At 45.3% G+C, this 20460-nt stretch overlaps 1 protein-coding gene across 2 annotated transcripts in view; it reads left to right on the forward strand.

Moving 5' to 3' along the window:
* The window catches only part of DPYSL5 (dihydropyrimidinase like 5), a 104362-nt gene that overhangs the window by 36074 nt on the left and 47828 nt on the right, over positions 1 to 20460 (forward strand). For both annotated transcript variants that reach the window (XM_010371265.2, XM_010371264.2), the window contains exon 2: positions 16270 to 16534. In XM_010371265.2, coding sequence (XP_010369567.1) covers positions 16274 to 16534 — 261 coding nt within the window. In that variant the 5' untranslated portion in view covers positions 16270 to 16273. The remainder of the gene's footprint in view (positions 1 to 16269; positions 16535 to 20460) is intronic.

Genomic DNA, 20460 nt, shown 5'->3' on the forward strand with positions numbered 1-20460 from the left:
CCAGATAGATAACCACTGCCAGAGCAATAACCACTATCTTGAGTTTTCTGATGATCATGTCCTTGTTTTTTTTGGTCATGGTTTTAGCACTAGATGCCTACATACTATAATTCCTATTTGCCTGTTTTGGATGGTTATGAGAATGGAATCATACCATGTTTGCTCTTTTTGTTTGGTTTGTTGGTTTGTTTTGTTTTGTTTGTTTTTGAGGCAGAGTCTCACTCTGTCATTCAGGCTGGAGTGCAGTGGCACGATCTTGGCTCACTGCAACCTCCAACCCCCGGGTACAAGCAATTCTCCCATCTCAGCTTTCCGAATAGCTAGGATTACAGGCATGCGCCACCATGCCCAGCTAATTTTTGTATTTTTAGTAGAGATGGGGTTTCACCATGTTAGCCAGGCTGGTCTTGAACTCCTAACCTCAAGTGATCCACCCACTTCAGCCTCCCAAAGTGCTGGGATTATAGGCGTGAGCCACCGCACCCGACCTCATATTTACTCTTATGTCTGCTCCTTTCCCTCAACTGTTGTTTGCAAGATGCTGTATATGGCTGTAGTCAGTTCATACTAATCTTCAGCTTAAAAGAGAATAAAGTAGTTTTATATTCTCATTCAATTTCTACCCTGAATCTAAGTTTCATCAGGTAGCCTGGGTTTGTGGTCCTTTCATGGTTAAGAAAATGCATTCTTTCCTCCAGCTTTCCCCAGCCCACACCTGAGGTCTCCAGCTGAGAAGAGCCCCCTGCCCCGTTCCCTGGCAGTAGGTGCGAGCCCTCTTCCAGCATTTGGCCCTTGTTCTAGGAAGCAGCCACTCCAGGAGCTGCTGGAGGTCCTTGAGCTGCAGCTGCCATCCTTTCAAGGGAGCTGATGGAATTATTTCTGGGGCCTGGAGACAGCTGGCGAGAGCATGGGAAGCACAGCAGGGCTGAGTTATCTGCCAGGAGTCGGTGCCGGGCAGGCGAGGTGCTGTTGGTGGTGCCTTCTCTGGTCACAGACACTTGGCCTTCCCCAGCTAAAGCCCCAGTCAGCCCCTTGTCTCCCATGTGTACACCTGTTTGCCCTTCTTCCAGGACCTGTGGGAGCTGGGCTTTTGAAAGTGGGATTTACTCACACTTACTTTTAAGGGTCCTCAGCCTGTCTAGGCCTCAAATGATGAAGACTCCTGGCCTCAGGAAGTCAGCCAACACTTACAAGGAGCCAGGCTTCAGCCCGAACACGCAAGACTGGTGCTGTGCACATTTGGGCTGGGAGGCGCACGTGAACACACATCAACACACAGCTAAGCTTGTCCTATCCCATACACACACACACACACACACACACACACACACTCAGCTCTGGCTTGTGACAACTGCCCCATTCCTCTTCTGTGCCTTTGAACTAATCTCACTGAACAAGTGGTCGGCAACTCCCATTTCTTACCACCCTCTCACAGCTAATCCTTTGCAATGTAGCTTTTACGCTCTGCACACTGATGGTCCTTGTTCATTAAGTCCAGCCACGTGGGGCCGGGCCAACTCAGATGAACCCATGGGATTAAAACCTCTTACTTGATCTCAGCCTGTTAAGGAATCATCCTTGTGGATTTATATACACCTTCCCAGAATCTGTTTGTTTCATTCAACTCCTCCTTGCTTGGGGCCCAAGAGATAGGTGGCTCTTGATCTGCACTTGTGGCAGTTCCTTTTAAAAACTATCTCAGGAGTCCAGGTGTAGTGGCTCATACCTGTAATCCCAGCACTTTGGGAGGCCGAGGCAGGCAGATCACCTGAAGTCAGGAGCTAGAGACCAGCCTGACCCACCTGGTGAAACCCCGTCTCTACTAAAAATACAAAATTAGCTGGGTGTGGTGGCGGGCACCTGTAATCCCAGCTACTCGGGAGGCTGAGGCAAGGGAATCACTGGAACCTGGGAGGTGGAGGTTGCAGTGAGCCGAGATCGTGCCATTGCATTCCATGGGTGACAGAGCAAGACTCGGTCTCAAAAAAAAAAAAAAAAACCTGTCTCAGGAGCAAGCCCTTGTTCACCATATTCATACCCATGACACTGGCCAATGGGGATGGTAGTTCCCGTCCCTTACCCACTCTTGCACTCTGAAGAGGCTGTTCTGGTGCTGGGCTCTTACCTATAGTCTTGCCTACCCCTGACCTACTTGTTCCGATTCTACCTTCTACCTTCTCTCCAGTGCAGTGACAAAGTTGGTAGAAGTTTTCCAGATGTGGATGCTTCATGATCTGGTGCAGATGGTCCCCAGGTACAAACGCCCCAGTCCAGCCCTCCCCCAAAATGGCACCTCCATCCATAGGCTTGATCCTGTCCCGCCCCTGGGTTAATGGAAATAGGCCTGGTGGGACATTCAGAGACCTCCTGACTAGCCAATCTGGTATGGAAATATGTTTGTGGCTGTGGACAAGGACCCAGGGTGTCTCATGGTGCATGTAACATTAGACAGAGACTCTCTCTCTAGCCTCTGACTGCTCTGCCTGACCAGTCCTCCTCTCCTGTGCCAGTCCCAGGCATTCAGGTCCTCCACTAGTCTTTGGAGATGCCTGAGGACCAGATGGAAGAAGGGGACCTACCCTTTTGTCTCCTCAGTTCCTTGCCCCAGGGTTGAGTTCTACTTTCAGAATTCCTCAAAACATTTTGCGCCGGGCGCGGTGGCTCACGCCTGTAATCCCAGCACTTTGGGAGGCCAAGGCGGGTGGAGCACGAGGTCAGGAGATCGAGACCATCCTGGCTAACACGGTGAAACCCCGTCTCTACTAAAAATACAAAAAAATTAGCCGCGCGTGGTGGCGGGTGCCTGTAGTCCCAGCTACTCGGGAGGCTAAGGCAGGAGAATGGCGTGAACCCAGGAGGCAGAGCTTCCAGTGAGCTGAGATCACGCCACTGCACTCCAGCCTGGTGGACAGAGCCAGACTCCATGTCACACACACAAAAAAACATTTTGCACAAAACTCCCAGGTGACCCAAATCAGGACCACCTCTCAGAGCAGTCTTCCTGGATGTCGACCCTGGCATGGGCTGGATAGGAATCTGGGAAGATTTCTGGAGGGGGTGACTGGGGACAGGGGAGTTGGTTTTGGACAGGTTGAGTGTGTGCTGCCTGTGGAACCCAGTAGAATGGTCCAGTGGGCATTTGCATGGTATTAAAATGCTCCCACTCCCTCATTAGCTAGGCTTTCAGGTTCCTGCTTGCTTCAGAAAACTGGGGGTTGTGAAGAGCTCAGTCACTGAGCAGGTGAAGTTTGATTGGATGTCAGGAGAGGCAGCCATGGAGTGGAAACAGCTGTGACCTTTTCTTTTTTTGCTTGTCACCTAATTGCTGTTAGTCATTAGTTCATATAAATGGGTTAGGAAAGTGGATACCTTCGAGAAGTAGGATATGAATAAGGTGTGGAGACTTAAACAGTATGACATGCTGAGTTCACAGGTCTCTGTGTCATTATAACCTACCTTACATGTAGGTCATAAATATTTTATTTCTATCTAAATAAATTATAAAAAATGCACTTAATGCTATTAAACTGCAGCTACTTACCTGAAAAGGAACAAAATATCGCCTCTGAAATAACTACTAATTATACAATTTTGCAAACCAATAAATATTATTTTAAATCTACTCAATAGTTGATAAATCAATTATGAATTAATCATAAAATTATACTGTGCTTTAATATTAGTTAAGTTTTTACTGTTTACTACTTAGAAAGCCATTTACTTTTTTAAAGTTAAATTTATTAACTTAAACCCTCAGCATTTCCCACTCATCTCAAACTCCCCTTTGACTTTTGTGTTCTGTTGAACCTTTGATTTGTCATGTTTCGACTCAAAGAGAATCCCTTCCCTGAGTGACCCCAGGGTGCCTTATGTGCCAGCGTCCCCCACAACCCCATTTTAAGAATATCTCTCCCATTGAGAAGGCTGCAAAATGCCAGCCTACTGTTTCTCTCTCCTTTGTGCTGATCAGAAGAAAAATAGCTGTAGGTTTCCATTTTCCTTTCCACACAACTGTCCTGTGTTGCCTTTTGATCCTTTAGCAAATGTTACGTGCTTGGAGCAAGGGAAAACCATGTCAGCCCGCCTGTGTCCTCTGTGACCTGAGCTGACCTCACCTGCCCCTTGAGGTGCTACCCAGGTTGCCATTAGGCTTGGTGTAGATGCCACAGATCCTTCATGTTACATGACAGTGTTTTTGATATAACAGTCTTGTGCGTTTTTGATATCACAGTGACCAGTTATCTGTAAAATCATACGTTTTTCTGTGGATTATATCAAAAGAGGAAATGTGAGTCTTAAACCAATGCTTTCTAAAAAGAGGAAATGCATGTCTTAAATACCTTCCAAGTTCCCTTTAAGGTCTTTATGCAGGAAGGGTCCCCCTTGCACCATCCTGGCCCTAAGTGCCTGTGCCAGAGGCCCCCAGCGTCCTCCAGCTGAGTTGTTGGCAGGGGCAGCCATGTGGGCCAGACTGTGCAGGCTCTCCTTGTCTCACACCTCCCTGCAGGCCCAGGGGAGCCGGGGAAGGCGATGACAGAAGCAGGCAATTCCAAAACACAGTGTTGGGCTTGGCATTTCTTTGGCAGGACTAAAACTGTGTACCTTCTAGGAGTGTAGAGTGTGTGCATTTCACGATCAAGCAGCTGCAGCTGCCCTAACTTTGTCCACTCAGCAAGATGCTTCCTGTGCAGTTCTGCATTGGAACTACTCCACAGAAGTAAAAATGGGGGGCATGGAAGAGAGGATTTTCTGTTTTCCCACAAGACAGTGGTTGGATAGCAATAATTGTTACTATTTTAAACATGAAGAGGCTTTCTCATGAAATACTGCACTCCCTAGTTACAGTATTGTCCCCTCCCCACCACCCCACTTCCACCCCAAGTTCCGTATTCCCAGCTTGCACATCACCTTAATGCAAACCCATAAACGGTTCAGAAACATAATGCCACAGAATCAGAAAACTGGAGGAGACAAGCTGTGTATAACTGGATAAATCTAGGATTCTGGATATCCAAAGATAGCCACCATCTTGCTGTGGAAGGCATCATTACTTCCCTGAATAAATTGTAAACATCCAAAGATCCCTATACTTGCAGTGTGACACCTTCCCATTAGTCCTGGGCTGGTTCCCTTCAGTTCAAGGTCACTGTTGACAAAGTCCAGGGACTGGAGCGAAAATTGGAGGTAAACTTAATAGTCTATGCAGCTCTAGAATTCCATACTTCTGATTTATTCTTTTTTCTTTTATTGAGATGGAGTCTCGCTCTGTCACGCAGGCTGTAGTGCAGTGGCACAATCTGGGCCCACTGCAATCTCTGCCCCCCAGGTTCAAGTGATTCTCCTGCCTCAGCCTCCCGAGTAGCTGGGACTACAGGTGTACAGCACCATGCCTGGCTAATTTTTGTATTTTTAGTAGAGACGGGGGTTTCGCTATGTTGGCCAGGCTAGTCTCGAACTTCTGACCTCAGGTGATCCACCCACCTCGACCTCCCAAAGTGCTGGGATTACAGGTGTGAGCCACCATGCTCAGCCACGATTTATTCTTTCTAATGGCATTTAACTCTCTGGAATTTTTCCCATTCTGCCTGGGATGACAGACATGTGTTTTTTAATTCTGTTGTTTGCATAGATAAAATAACTGGATGATCAAAGTTTTTGGTGAAACATATGGGCATATGGGATATAGCCAGAAGTCTTTAAAGGAGGTGACATTTATTTTAAGGCCCAGTTGTTACTTATGTTGCTCATTTCTGTCTAGTGTGATGTCTGAGTTTGGGCTGCTTTAACAAAACTACCATTGACTGGGTGGTTTAAACAACAGAAATTTATTCCTCACAGTTCTGAAGGCTGGGAAGTCCAAGATCAAGTTGAATCTGAGGGTTCCTGTTGAGGGCTCTCTTCCTGGCTTACAGACGGATGCCTTCTTGCTATGCTCTCGCATGTCAGAGAGAGTTATCTCTCTGCTGTCTCTTCTTCTAAGGACACTAATCCCATTCATGAGAGCTCACAAAGGCCTCCCAAATGCCCCACCTCCAAATACTATCACACCAGGGATTAGGCTTCAACATATGAATGGGACACAAACATTCCATTCATTGTTACGTAGTGAACCAGAGGGCCAGATATTGACTCTGTCTACATAATTATTGTGTTTTGGAATAAACTGGGTGATTTGAAGCATCATCAATTGGTAAAACTAATACTGACCTTCTGGAGAGCTTATACTTCTTTCTGACCACAACCTCTGACAAGAATGTTGCCTGGATTTGCTGCCTCAATTGGAGCAGAGGGAAGAGAGTCCCTTTATGGTGCTTAAGAGCCTGCATAGTGTAGAGGAGGAAAAAAAAAAAACCTGCATCACAACAATTGCCCTCAAATCTCTTCCCTTCTCTTCTGGGGGGACTTTCCTGAGAGGTCCAGAGTATCCACCCCACTCGCCCACCCTCTGACTGACTCCATCACTATGTTCATACACGTGGGCACACACAAACAGCCCGTGCTGCAGAGAGAGACCAGCAACGTCCTCCCTTTGTTGAGTTCAGCAAAGACTAGCAGGGAAAGCTGTAAGAATAAGGTGCTAATGAGGTTACTGGGGAAGGTCAGCAGCATGATGAATGTCCACAGTCCACAGTGAGGCAGGATTGGAAGGGGTTAGCATCCTGGGGACTTAGGCTACTTGGAAAGGTAGGGATGTGTGGGGAGGATACTGATGCAATAGGCTTCCTACCATCACCATGCGGCTAGTCTTACCCATTCCAGCTCTGGTCTCTGTAACATGGGGAAAGATACCCAGTTTACACCAGTATCTGTCAAGTTCACTTTTAGGTCTTTAGGCAAGAAGTGCCCCCTTTACACTTCAGTCACTTATTAAAGCAATTATTTGCATCTCTTTTGCTCCGTAGACTGAGTTTTTTAAGAGCAGGGCCTGTGGTTTTTTTCAGAGTTGTCTCCAGTGGAAAGGAGTGAAGTTACAGAACACTTTAGTGCATACAAATGTTCTAAACTTTTAAGATTTTAAAAGTTTAAAAAGATATTCTCCAAAAGCACCCTGGGTGGGGAATGTGTTAGGCAACTATGCTACGATATTATCCAAACAAGCCAGTGTGGGCCTAGAGGTCCCAAGACCTTGGGAACCCCGAGGCTGAAGCCCTGCAGGCCGCTCTGACAGCAACCCATGTGGAAAGCTGGAATTTGGCACAATTGGCCCTGGAGGGTGGGCCATCACTCACACTGCGGTGTCTCCACTGAGCTGCTTCAGATCTGGGGTCCAGCTCACCCCCGCTTCTCTATGGCTCAAGGCTAGATACTTGTATTAGTCTGCTCAGGCTGTCATAACAAAATACCACAGACTGGGTGACTTAAACTACAGAAATTTATTTTCTCACAGTTCTGGAGGCTGGAAGTCCAAGATCAGGGTGCAGCCGGGTCGGGTTGTGGTGAGATCTCTCCTCCCTGGTCAATAGTTGGTCAATAGCTGCCTTCTCACTGTGTCCTCACACGGCCTTTCTTCTGTTCCTGTGCCTGAAGAGAGAAAGCAAGCTTTCTGGCGTCTCCTAACGAGGACACTAATCCTAGCAGATCAGGGCCTTGCCCTATGACCTCATTTAACCCTTAAAACTTTCTAAGAGGCCCCATATACAAATACAGCCACACTGGGTTAAGATTTCAGCATATGAATTAGAGGAGACACATACATCTAGTCCATAATAACTCTAGAGACAAACTGTCTGGCTTTCAATCTCTCCTCTGTTACAAACTAGTTGTGGGACCTTGGGGACTTTCCTTTAACTTTTCTAAGCCTCAGGTTCTTCTTGGTAAAAATGGGGGCAATGATGGTACCTATCTCCGGGCATTGTAAGGATTAAATCAGATGATGTACACAATGGGCCTAGCAAAGGGCCCAGTATATAGTAGGTATCTAGTAATTACTAGTTAGTATTATTAATAGGGTCCTCTAAGTTCTGAGAATGAGTTTCCTAGACGGTAGTCCTAGGAGTGCAGTCTATCCTGGATTTCTAGGACCAGCCCAGGCCTGCATGAATGAGATTCCTGGGTCAGAGAGGTTCCAGGGCTCCCCAGTTTCTGCAAGGGAGCCAAACCTCTTCAGAGCCTCGTTAGCCTCCACAGACTTCCAATTAGGAAGTGGAAAAAAATAGGCCGAGAGGTGGTGGCAGCCCAAGGGTTCTAGAGAAGGGGAGTAGTCAGCCCCATCTACTCCTCCCTCACCCATCTCCTTTCAAAAAGGATGGCAGAGGGAGGAACTGAGCCAGCTGAATCTGCATGAAGGGTCACATTGGATTCCTTCTGGCTTCTTTTTAGTTAATAAATAAATAACTTTTTTTTTTTTGAGACGGAGTCTCACTCTGTTGCCCAGACTGGAGTGCAGTGGCATGAACTTGGCTCACTGCAACCTTTGCCTCCTGGGTTCAAGTGATTCTCCTGCCTCAATTTCCTGAGTAGCTGGAACCTCAGGCATGCACCACCACGACCAGCTAATTTTTATAATTTTAGTAGAGACAGAGTTTTATCATGTTGGCCAAGCTGGTCTCGAACTCCCGACCTCAAGTGATCCGCCGGCCTCAGCCTCCCAAAGTGCTGGGATTACCGGCATGAGCCACCGAGCCTGGCCTAAAAAAAAGCCTTTTGAACATATATTTTCAGATTATATGTTCCTCCTCCAGTTTATTATATAAAATTTGAAAAATACAGAAACCTATGAAGGACATAAAACTCACCTGGAAACCTTCTACCCAGAGTTGATTCCCTTAAGTCATATAGACCTAAATCTGAAGCCCATCCCTCCCCCTGGAGTTGTGTGACCTTTAATGGGCTACTTGTTATTTTCAAAACCTCTGTTTATTCCTCTTAAAGTGAGGCTAATACTTCCTGCCTTGTTCCCACTTTGTGGGGGTTGCTGTGTGAATGCAGGTAAAGTGCCAGGCACAGGGTGTTTATTTACTGAGAGCTCTTATTTCTATTGAAGATGATGTCCTTGGCTTTTGATTCTAGCATCAAAGCTCAGACAAGAATTCTCAGTAAGCTATTATCACCCTACTCTTTCAGATTCTCCAACCTCCAGGCATGTGCTATGAACATGTAAGCAAACCCATCTTGTCATTTACAACATTGACATAATGATTATGCAGCAATTTTTCCAGCATAAGTATTCCTAGTTTTCCTCTTACCTTAAAGCTGCTTTAAAAGGCGAGGATTGGCCGGGCGCGGTGGCTCAAGCCTGTAATCCCAGCACTTTGGGAGGCCGAGATGGGCGGATCACGAGGTCAGGAGTTCAAGACCATCCTGGCTAACATGGTGAAACCCCGTCTCTACTAAAAAATACAAAAAAAGCTAGCCAGGCAAGGTGGCTGGCGCCTGTAGTCCCAGCTACTCGGGAGGCTGAGGCAGGAGAATGGTGTAAACCCGGGAGGCAGAGCTTGCCGTGAGCTGAGATCCGGCCACTGCACTCCAGCCTGGGCGACAGAGCAAGACTCCATCTCAGAAAAAAAAAAAAAAAAAAGGCGAGGATTAAGCCAGACATGCTGGCATGCACCTGTAGTCTCAGCTACTCAAGAGGCTGAAGCTGGAGGATCGCTTGAGCCCAGGAGTTCAAGTTAAGCCTGGGCAATGAAGTAGAAAACTAAAAAACAAATGAGCAAACAATTTAAGGTGAGAATTATATCTTTTTTTTTTTTTTTTTTTTTTGAGACAGAGTCTCGCTCTGTCGCCCAGGCTGGAGTGCAGTGGTGCAATCTTGGCTCACTGCAAGCTCCGCCTTCCGGGTTCACACCATTCTGCCTCAGCCTCCCGTGTAGCTGGGACTACAGGTGCATGGAGGATTGGGTTTGTTTCTTCCTCCAGCAAATTCTACTGTCATCATCACTTCTCTCTTCTTTTCTTTTCTTTTTTTTTTTTTTTTTTTTTTTTGAGACAGTCTTGCTGTATCACCCAGGCTGGAATGCAGTGATGTGATCTCAGCTCACTGCAGCCTGAACCTCCTGGGCTCTAGCCTTCCACCCACCCACCCCCCAGTAGCTGGGACTACAGGCATATGCCACCACGCCTGGCTAATTTTTGTATTTTTTGTAGAAACGGGATTTCACCTTGTTGCCCAGGCTTGTCTCGAACTCCTGGACTCAAGCAATCCTCCTATCTTGACCTCCCAAAGTGCTGGGATTACAGGCATGAACCACCGCACCTGGCCCATTTCCCTCTTTTAAAGCAAACTGAGAACCTGGATCTCTCCTTTCCTAGTCACACTTGGGCTTGGCTTTGTAATAAGTGCGAGAGGGAGAGACTGCATCTCAGACTTCTGGGCTTCCTTTGGCCAGAGGGGCTCTGTCCACCACCCAAGAACCAAACCCATTTTCTTATTATTGCATATGAAATTAAAACTCCAGATTTTAGATTTTAGGACAAAAGATCCCTTGAAATGTGTTTAGCTTCACCCCAGCTCCAGACAATAGGCTTGTGGCTGTGACTGTCCCCTCTTCCCTAGTCTCTCCAGTTGGCTCCCCACTCTCTCTGCCCTGGCGTCTTCCACTCTAGGAAAGCAGGACCTCTTCTCCCCAGAGGTCAGAATTGTACCTTGCAGGGAGCAGATGTTCCTGGAGTACAGTTGTCACTACCAGCCACCTGTCTTGTTTCCCAGCACTCCCTCAGGCAGCAGCCCCCAAGGGCCATGCTTTCCTTACAGCAGAACCTGGTGGTTAAGCCTCCATATGAGCTTTCTTGTTCGTTGTTGAGATTCCATGCACTCGAGCCTGGCCAACTTGGCAAAAAATAAACCAACTCTATCCAGAAGAACAGGCTATGATCTCCAAATATCTGACATGTCCCCTTACAAGAGCTACTCCTTTAATAGATCCCCAAGGCCTTTTCATCCTGGGACATAGCCTTTCCAGAACTTCCCTGGTGGCAGACAAAGTTAAATGATGAGGATGAGAGAAAATATGTTGCTTCCTTTGTTCTATTTACCATAGTTAGCTGTGTTAGGAAAATTGAGCCTTATCCTGGACATAGAGTTGCCAAATATACCTGAAAACAAACATGGAATTGGTCTACTACTCAGTGCTTTAAACCATTTTGATTGTGTTAGAGTGCAACAAGTAGATGGGGCTATTTATTCATTTATTCATCAGTTTTGAGTATTCTGTACTGGATGCTGAGGATGAGGAGCAGGCAGAGACAAAGATGACTGATAGGACTGCCTTTGAGGACCCTACTCCATAGGTGGAGAGAGAATCTAGTGCCATGAAGGCAATGGATCTAGTGAAGGCACAAAGAGAATCAGAGAAAACTTTTTCAGAAGAAGGGACAGTTGGGCCCTAAAGAATGAGAAATTTACTGCATATAAAAGTGGGCTTTATTTTACCTCAAGGACACACTGCAATGGCGTAATCTCCTTCCTGCTGGTCACAGTTTGTCCTGTATTTTCTAAACCTAAATGTAAATATTTTCTGTTCAGATACCTAAGGGTCAAGAGAATTGCATATCCTTATTATTATTATAAATCCTTATTAGAATTTATATTATAAATATAAATATAACAATGTTATATACTTATAATTATATAATTATAATTTATATTATAAATATAAATCCTTATTATTGTAGATAATTCCTTATTTATTTTGGATATTAACCAAAGTGTGCCCCTTGGATGGAATTTTAAGCAACTCACTATGACCACAGCTATCTGAGCTGCCCTCAGCACTGGCCCCATTTCCTACGTGCACCCCATTTCACTTCTCAGGTCCCTGCAGTGGCTCCCCCACATCTCCACACTCTCCTCAAATCCACTCACTCTGTACCACTCCCACGAGCTATCAGCCCCCAGCTTTGCAGAGCAGAGAGAATGCAAACTCGCTTATATGCCTGTCTCTTCTGCATCTGCACATCACCTCCTCCTACAAGCCTTTGACCTTAACCTCTCTGTATCTCTTTCCTCTTTGGTGAGGTGGGCATAATAATGCCTTCCCCGCAGGATTGTTGGAGGGATCTAATCAAGCAAGCCATGTAAATTGACAAGTGAGGGCCTCTTTTGTTGAGGCCTTCTGTTAATGATGGTCACCATTATTCTATGCTACCTCCTTCGGGAGCTCACATCATAAATAGTTCCTTGATCTCTTAGATCTTTAATCTCTCCCTTGGCTCCTTCCTCACTCCCTGAAAAATATTGGTCCTAAAATTGATACTTTCTCTCAGCCATGCTCCTTGAGCCATTTCTAGGCTTGCTTTACTCACAGAGATCTTGATGGCTGTATATGCAGTCTCCACAAACTTGCCTTCACTCAGAGTTCGCCAAAGACTCACTGATTTCCAAAGCAGAGGTCAAGAACTTCTGTGGTCCTTGCCCCCACTTCACTGCATGGCTACATTTAATGCTAAGGGAAGGGAGCTCTACAGAGGAGGGAGTAGTCAGTGATGTCAAATGTGGCTACTTGATGCATGATCCATTTTGAGTTAATTTTTATATAAGATTTTAGGTTTAAATTGAGAATGGGTTTTTGGCCTGTGGATATCCAACACCATTTGTTGAAAAGACTGTCCTCCCTTCACTGAATTGCTTTTGCACCTTTGTCAAAAATCAGTTGACCACAGTTGTCAAGATCACGCAGTCTTGATTACTAGAGCTATGTAATATGTCTTGGAATCAAGTAGACTGATTCCTCTGACTTTATTCTTCTTTGTAGAAGTTGCTTTTGCTGTCCCAGTTCCTTTGCCAATCCACATACATTTTGACAATAATATACAAAAGATTTGTGCTGAGATTTTAACAGGAATTGCGTTAAATATGTATGTCAATCTGGGGAGAATTGACACTATGTTGAGTCTTCCAATCCATGAACATGGTATATCTCTCCACTTACTTAGATTGTCTTTGATTTCTTTCGTTGGCATTTTGTAGTTTTCAGCATACAAGTCCTATGTGTGTTTTTTCTTTTTTTATATTGACAGACAAAATTGTATGTATTTGTTGTGTGCAACATGATGTTTTGAAGCACATACGCATTGTGGAATGACTAAATCCAGTTAATTAACAGATGAATTACCTCATATAATGAGAGGTTAGAACACAATAGCCACGCTCAAAGTATTTTTCAAGAATACAATGTTATTATTAACTATAGTCACCATGTTGTACAATTGATCTCTTGAACTTATTTAACTGAAATTTTGTATCCTTTGACCAACATTTCCCCGACTTCCATTTACACCAACCACTCCAGCCGCTGGTAACCACCATTCTGTTCTCTATTTCTTTTTTTTTTTTTTTTTTTGAGATGGAGTCTCGCTCTGTCACCCAGGCTGAATGGCAGTGACGTGATCTCAGCTCACTGCAACCTCCACCTCCTGGGTTCAAGCAATTCTCTGCCTCAGCTTCCCAAGTAGCTGGGATTACAGGCATCCACCACCACGCCCAGCTGGGTTTTGTATTTTTAGTAGAGATGGGGTTTCATTATGTTGGCCAGGCTGGTCTTGAACTCCTGACCTCGTGATCCACCCACCTTGGCCTCCCAAAGTGCTGGGATTACAGGCATGAGCCACCACCCGGCTTCTGTTATCAATTTCTATGGATCAACTTTTTTAGGTTCCACACAGGAGTGAGAGCATGTGGTATTTGTCTTTCTGTGCTTGGTTTATTTTAACCTAATATTCTCTAGATTTATCCAACTTGTTGCACATGACAGGACTTCCCCCTTTTTTATGGCTGAGCAGTATTCTATTGTATATATATACATCTTTTTCATCCATTCATCCATTGATGGACACTAGAGTTGATTCCATATATTGACTATTGTGAATAATGCTACAGCAAACAAGAAAATGCAGATATCCCTTCAATATCCTGATTTCATTTCCCTTGGATATATACCCAGTAGTGGGATTGCTGGATCATATGGTAGTTCTATTTTTAAGTTTTTAAGGAATCTCTATACTGTTTTCCATAATGACTGTTCTAATTTACATTCCCACCAACAGTGTACAAGAGTTCCCTTTTCTCCACATCCTTGCCAACACTTGTTATCTTTCATCTTTTTGGTAATAGTCATTCTAACAGGTGTGTGGTGATAATCTCATTGTGGTTTTAACTTGTACTTTTCTGATGACTAGTGATGTTGAGCACTTTTTGATAAATCTATTGGCCATTTGTGTGTCTTCTGAGAAATGTCTATTCAGGTTCTTTGCCCATTTTTAAGTTGAGTTGTGTTTTTGCTGTTGGGCTCTTTCAATTCCTTATTTATTTTGGATATTAACCTCTTGTCAGATGTATAGTTTGCAAATATTTTCTCCCATTCTGTAGGTTTTCTCTTCACTCTGTTGTTTCCTTTGCTGTGCAGAAACTTTTTAGTTTGATGCAGTACCACTTGTCTATCTTTGCTTTTGTCATCTATGCCTATACATATTTTCTTGGATTTATGTCTATTTCAATTGTTCTGAGTATTCATGTGTTCATTGCTAGTGCACAGAAAAAAGTAGCCTTTTGTATACTGATCTTTTAACTTGTGGCCTTGCTTATTTGTTCTAGGAGATTTTTTTTGGTAGATTCCTTGAAATTCTTTATGTGGATCATCATGTCATCTGCAACTGGGGACAGTTTTGTTTTTTCCTTTTCAATCTATATGCCATTTATTTCATTTTTCTTTCCTTATAGTGCTGGCTAGAATAACCTATGTTGCCTAGCAATGGCAAAAGTAGACATCTTTGCCTCTGAATTGTAGCCTTTCACCATTAAGTCTGATGCTAGCTGTAGGTTTTTTTGGTAGGTGTTCTTTATCACGTTGAGGAAGCTACCCTCTCTCCCTACTTTTCTGAGAGTTTTTATCATGAATGGGTGTTGAATTTTGTCAAATGCTTTTTCTGCATCAGTTGATATGATTTTGTGATTTTTCTTCCTTAGCTTATTAAGATGGTGGATTACATTGATTGTTTTTTCAAATATTGAACCAACCTTGCATTTTTTGAATAAACCCCATTTGTGTGGTGTCTAATTCTTTTTACATGTTGCTGAATTCTGTTTGCAAATATTTTGTCAAGAATTTTTTATATCTATATTCACGAGAGATATTTCTCTGTAGTTTTCTTTTTGTAGTGTCTTTGTCTGGTTTTTGGTATAAGGCTAATACTGGCTTCATAAAATGAATTGGGAAGGGTTTCCTTCTCTTCTGTTTTCTGGATGAGATCGGTATTAATTCTTCTTTAAATGTTTGAAAAAGTTATCCAGCTTTTGAAAACTGTTGATGCTGGGGACCCAATCTGGCCCAAATAAATCTGAATCTCTGGGGGTGGGGCTTGGACACACGTAGCTGTCCAAAGCTACTCAGGTGAGCTTAATGTGCAACTAGCTGTGGAGCTCAGTGTTGGTTGTGGACTTATTGAAGCCACAATAGGAGTATGAAGGAAGCAGAATCCATCTGAGGAATGTCATGAATTAAACGGATGTGAAATTTGGAGAGTTCAGCTCTGAGACACGCCCCTGGAGGCTCTGGTGTTTTCAGGATACGGTGCAGTGTAAGGGAGACGTTAGTTGTATAAGATACGTGCAGTGGCTCACGCCTGTAATCCCAGCACTTTGGGAGGCCAAGGCAGGCAGATCGCGAAGTCAGGAGATCAAGACCATCCTGGCTAACACGGTGAAACCCCATCTCTACTAAAAATACAAAACAAAAATTAGCCGGGCGTGGTGGTGAGCACCTGTAGTCCCAGCTACTCGGGAGGCTGAGGCAGGGCAGGAGAATGGCGTGAACCCGGGAGGCGGAGCTTGCAGTGAGCTGAGATCACGCCACTGCACTCCAGCTTGGGCGACGGAGCGAGACTCCGTCTCAAAAAAAAAAAAAAAAAAAGACGTGGGTTCGACTTGGCTACTTGATAACCATAAATTCCTTAGCAATTTCAGCTTTCTCATCTGTAAAATGCCTTGGGTTGTTTTGGGGATAGTAGAGATATGAGAAATGAGATATAAGACATAGAAAATGAGATAGCAGATGTGAAAATGCTTTGGAACTCACATAGCATTTTGAGAAAGTAAAACATGATGTTTCTGTAGGCCTCAGCTTCTCCCTTACTGCCACCATGTCCTGATACCTAATAAGTCCCTCTGGGAAGCCAGTGGGAGGCTTGTGACTCCCGCCGCTGGCTGTAGGGGAAACTTCCTCCTCTTCTCTGTTCACTTACCCTGACCACAGAGTTTGGGCTCTGATAGGAGGGATGGGACCCTGGAAACAGTGAGAAGGGACTTTAACCTTGACCATGCTCACCTTCTTGTAGGAACATGCTTGCCAACTCAGCCAGCGTGAGGATCCTCATCAAGGGAGGCAAGGTGGTGAACGATGACTGCACCCACGAGGCTGACGTCTACATCGAGAATGGCATCATCCAGCAGGTGGGCCGCGAGCTCATGATCCCTGGCGGGGCCAAGGTGATTGATGCCACAGGGAAACTGGTGATCCCTGGTGGCATCGACACCAGCACCCACTTCCACCAGACCTTCATGAATGCCACGTGCGTGGACGACTTCTACCATGGGACCAAGGTAATGCTCCTGTTTGTCAAAGGTGGCTTCTTCTTTGGCTTTTTTATTCTGCTTCTGGGGCTGCTCCAGACTAGACCCAGGTGAGCCAGGTGCTCCCAGTGTATTGCTGGCAGGAGAAGGGTGTGTCAGGGCCACTATGGCAACTACAATAGGGATTTCCAGCTTAATGTCACAGGTTTCCATGATTACAGAAAAGGAGGCATTTAGGCCTGTTTTACTAATCATATCATTTACCCAGGTACCCAGGCTGAGAACCGATTTTATTTTTATATTTTTATGTCATGTAATACAAACCTAGAGGAAGAAGAGAATAAGCTGGTGTTTGTTATTGCGTAGGGGAGTGGGTTGGTCTGATGGACTTCTGTATGTTTATAAACTGAATTAAATTCCCAAAGACTGAAAGACAAATTTGCTTCTTCTAGATGATGAGACAGCTTCTATTACCTCTCCTGGCTTGCTTGTTATTTTTAAAAATAACTGGAAAATTGCTGGTAGTGGGTTCTCTTTTCAGAGTGAGTTACCATGGACAATATTTAACAGTTACTGAGCTGGACCTGAGCTACTGTAAGTTCCTGGATGCCAAAAACAAAAATTTAGAAGAAAAATTAGGAGGAAACTACACTCTGCAAAAAGAGTCATGAATGGGCTTTTTTTTTACCCTTCCCATATGTTCCAGACACTTCTGTCACTGCTATCATCCCTCTTCCTTGTGATTTTCTATCTCATGCTGGCCTCTCCCCGGATATCAGACTGTGGGCTCCTTGAGAGCAAGGCCTGGCCATTTTCCTCTGCTTTCCCAGAAGCTGGACTGACCTGGAACTAGAGTAGCTGTCCTGTAAGTGTGCAGGCAGAGGCCAGGCCTGGGGACACAGCTTGATGGGCCAGCCCCACCTCAAGCAGATGGCCTTTAAGGTCTCCTTGAGGACAGGCCCCCTTCCCAATCCAGGGGCTGCAGACCAGACCCTGGGAAGGCTGGGCTATGAGGAGTCACAGTAGCCATTGCCCGGCTGTGCCCACGCAAGGATGCTCCCTGGCCTAACTCTCTGGCATCAGGGCTACACCTGCTCGCTCTAGCCAAGTCCAGGGAAGAGAGGTAGTAGGCCGACCCTCCTTGCTTTCTCCTCTGAGAATTCCCCCAGGCCCTGCAAGTGATATTTCGATTATGAAATGGGGAGCCCCATCCTCATAAACTCAGGATCCTCTTGCAGGGTGCCTGGTGACAGTCGGGACCTTTCTGAAGTGAGTGAGCATATCCAGCTCACCACCCTCATGCACCAAGCCAGGCCAGGTGGTTATTGTTGTCATTTTCACTGAAGTATAGCATATATACAGAGAAGTGCAGAAATTATAAGTACACAGAATTGCCACCGTTGAATGCACTTGTAACCAGCTCCCAAGTCAAGACACCAAACTTTAACAGCACCCAGAAGCTCCTCCAGTCACAGGTCCCCACTAGGGATAACCACTATCCTGACTTCTAATAGGCTTTTTAAAATAGCAGCTTAATTGAGATGTAATTCACATATCATACAATTCACGTATTTAAAGTGTGTAAGTCAGTGGTTTTGGTATATTTATCACAGCTTGGTTTTGTCTATGTAGAGGAAATGAAGCAGTATGTACCTTCATATTGGCTTCTTTTGCTCAAAAATTAATAAATTCATTCACTTTCATTGCTTAATACTATTCCACTATGTAATACAGCACATAGCAATTATCTGTCAGTGGTCATTTAGGTCATTGCTTGTTTGAAGCTAAACATTGTCACTATGAACATGTTCTTGTACATATCTTCAGCAAACATGTCTGTACACATTCTGTTGGGCACATACTCCTAGGAATAGAATTGCAGGGCCCATAGGGTGCACTTATGTTCAGCTTTAATAAGTAATGCCAAATAGTTTTCCAGACTGGTTGTAACAATTTATGCTCCCAGCAGTAGTGTAAGAGAGGCATTTAACATTGACATCACCAGTCCATGCTGGGGTCCATTCTGTAGTATGCTCAGGTCTTGCACTAAAAATGCACCTTCCTAGTTACTGTCCCTGTTTCGAGGAGTCCTTTAGGCCAGGGTCAGATGCCACACTGTCACTATGCTGTCTACCAGCCTCGCGGAGGGCAGACTGGCCTCCTTTGTCTCATTTTCCACATTGTCATCTGCTAGGGCCTCATTAGCCAAGAGTGACTGGTTTTCCCCTGAGAGCCATCAGCTCTTTACAGCTGATGAAGAGCTCTGCACACATGTCTTTATGCAAGGTGGTGGGTAACTCTTGATCTTTTCTGCTTCTCATTCACGCAAGTAGCTGCCTCCAAAAAACATCTAAAGGCCTCTGGTGATGAAAGGCCCTAGATCTCCCATTTCTGCAGGTTTAGGCTGCCTCAGGAGCCCCAGTCCATGTCAGGCCCTAGTTGTAGGGAATTTAAGAGACCACAGACTCCAAGCCACCCTGGCAGCTGGTGTCACTTAAACTGACACTTCGTTATATCCGTGCGCCAAGCAAGATCATAATTGTCCTTGTGCCCAGCCCTCACATTAAGCCTCTGTGTGGTGGCCTCATTCTGCCTGGACTCCATTAGTAGATCCTGCCCAGAGTCCTGAAATTCCTGCCCCAACCCCTCCACTCCACACCAGGATTTCCCCTTTACGTTGTGGCTCCTGCAGCCGAATAGTGTGGCTTCCCAGTTTCTCCTGTTCCTGAAAATCTCCCGGGGAGAGAAAATGCTCTCCTACTGAAACGCTGATGGGGACGGGTGGATTTAATTATTCACACCGCCTGTGGCACCCGTGCAGAGGCTGTGCACCCTGATGGACCGCCGCTGACCTACTTAGCATGCTCTAAGAAAGGTTGATTCACTTTAAGCATCTGGGTTTATAATAGAACAGTAATCCCAAGGAAAATCTCACCCGAACGATTAGCCAAGAAAGAAGCAGAGATCAAGTTGCATCTTTTTGTTCTTGTCAGACAGATCGCGGGGCCCTGAACCCTGCAAACAACACCCCACCCCTGCCCCGCCCCACCCCAGCTAGCGTCTGCTTGTTGATTTGGCAGCAGCAGCAGCCGGGACTAGGAAAACAAAACAGTTGAAAGCCTGGCCTTTCCGAGAACATCTGGGCCTCCATTGTACTTGGTCTCCAGGGATTTCTCTCCAGTACTTCTTTAGCCCACGCCTCACTGGCCCCAGCCTCTGAAAGAGGCTGTGGCAGGCTCTGCCTGGCTCCCCTACTCACAGCCTGGTCATTTGACCCTCCTCCCTGCCCCAGGCAGCACCTCCCCAACACCCTACCACCTGCAGGCCCCGCCCTCCCCAGGCCCAGAACTAGGGTTTCCGGATGGTGCCAGGACCACCTGCTGGCTAAGAATACAGATCTCATTCTAAAAAGGAGGTTATCTCTGTGGGGTGGCAGGGGGAGAGGGAGTGAAGAAGGAGAGCCAGTGACACCAACTGCATTCAGAAGGGCCAGAATTTTAGTCTGGTTGCGGGGTCTCTTATTATTATTCTGCTTAAGTAGATGTTGCATTTAGTCTCTTTCATACGTATCTAGTATTACAGAGTAAAGAATGTTCTTACAGGCTCTTGAGCTCCACCCACCAATGGCTCTCCAGGATCAGGTGAAAATATCAGAAGCAGATTTTTAAAACTACAGTCATTCACAAGCAAACCAGGTATGTGGCAAAATAAAAATAAATATAGGTACCAGCCCCTCACTAAGATATTGATAGAGAGGACAGACACGTGCAACTGAACAAGCTTCCTATGTACCTTTTCTGTCTTCCTCTCCCCACAAAAATATTTTAAGAACCACTGTGTAGGCCAGTGATTTTCACCCTTTTGAAGCAAATTACATCAGAACTGTGAGAGCAGCTCCATCTTAAACAAGGGCTGGGTAAAATGAGGCTAAGACCTACTGGGCTGCATTCCCAGAT

Source organism: Rhinopithecus roxellana, chromosome 17 (genome assembly GCF_007565055.1).
Source record: "Rhinopithecus roxellana isolate Shanxi Qingling chromosome 17, ASM756505v1, whole genome shotgun sequence".
NCBI lineage: Eukaryota > Metazoa > Chordata > Mammalia > Primates > Cercopithecidae > Rhinopithecus > Rhinopithecus roxellana.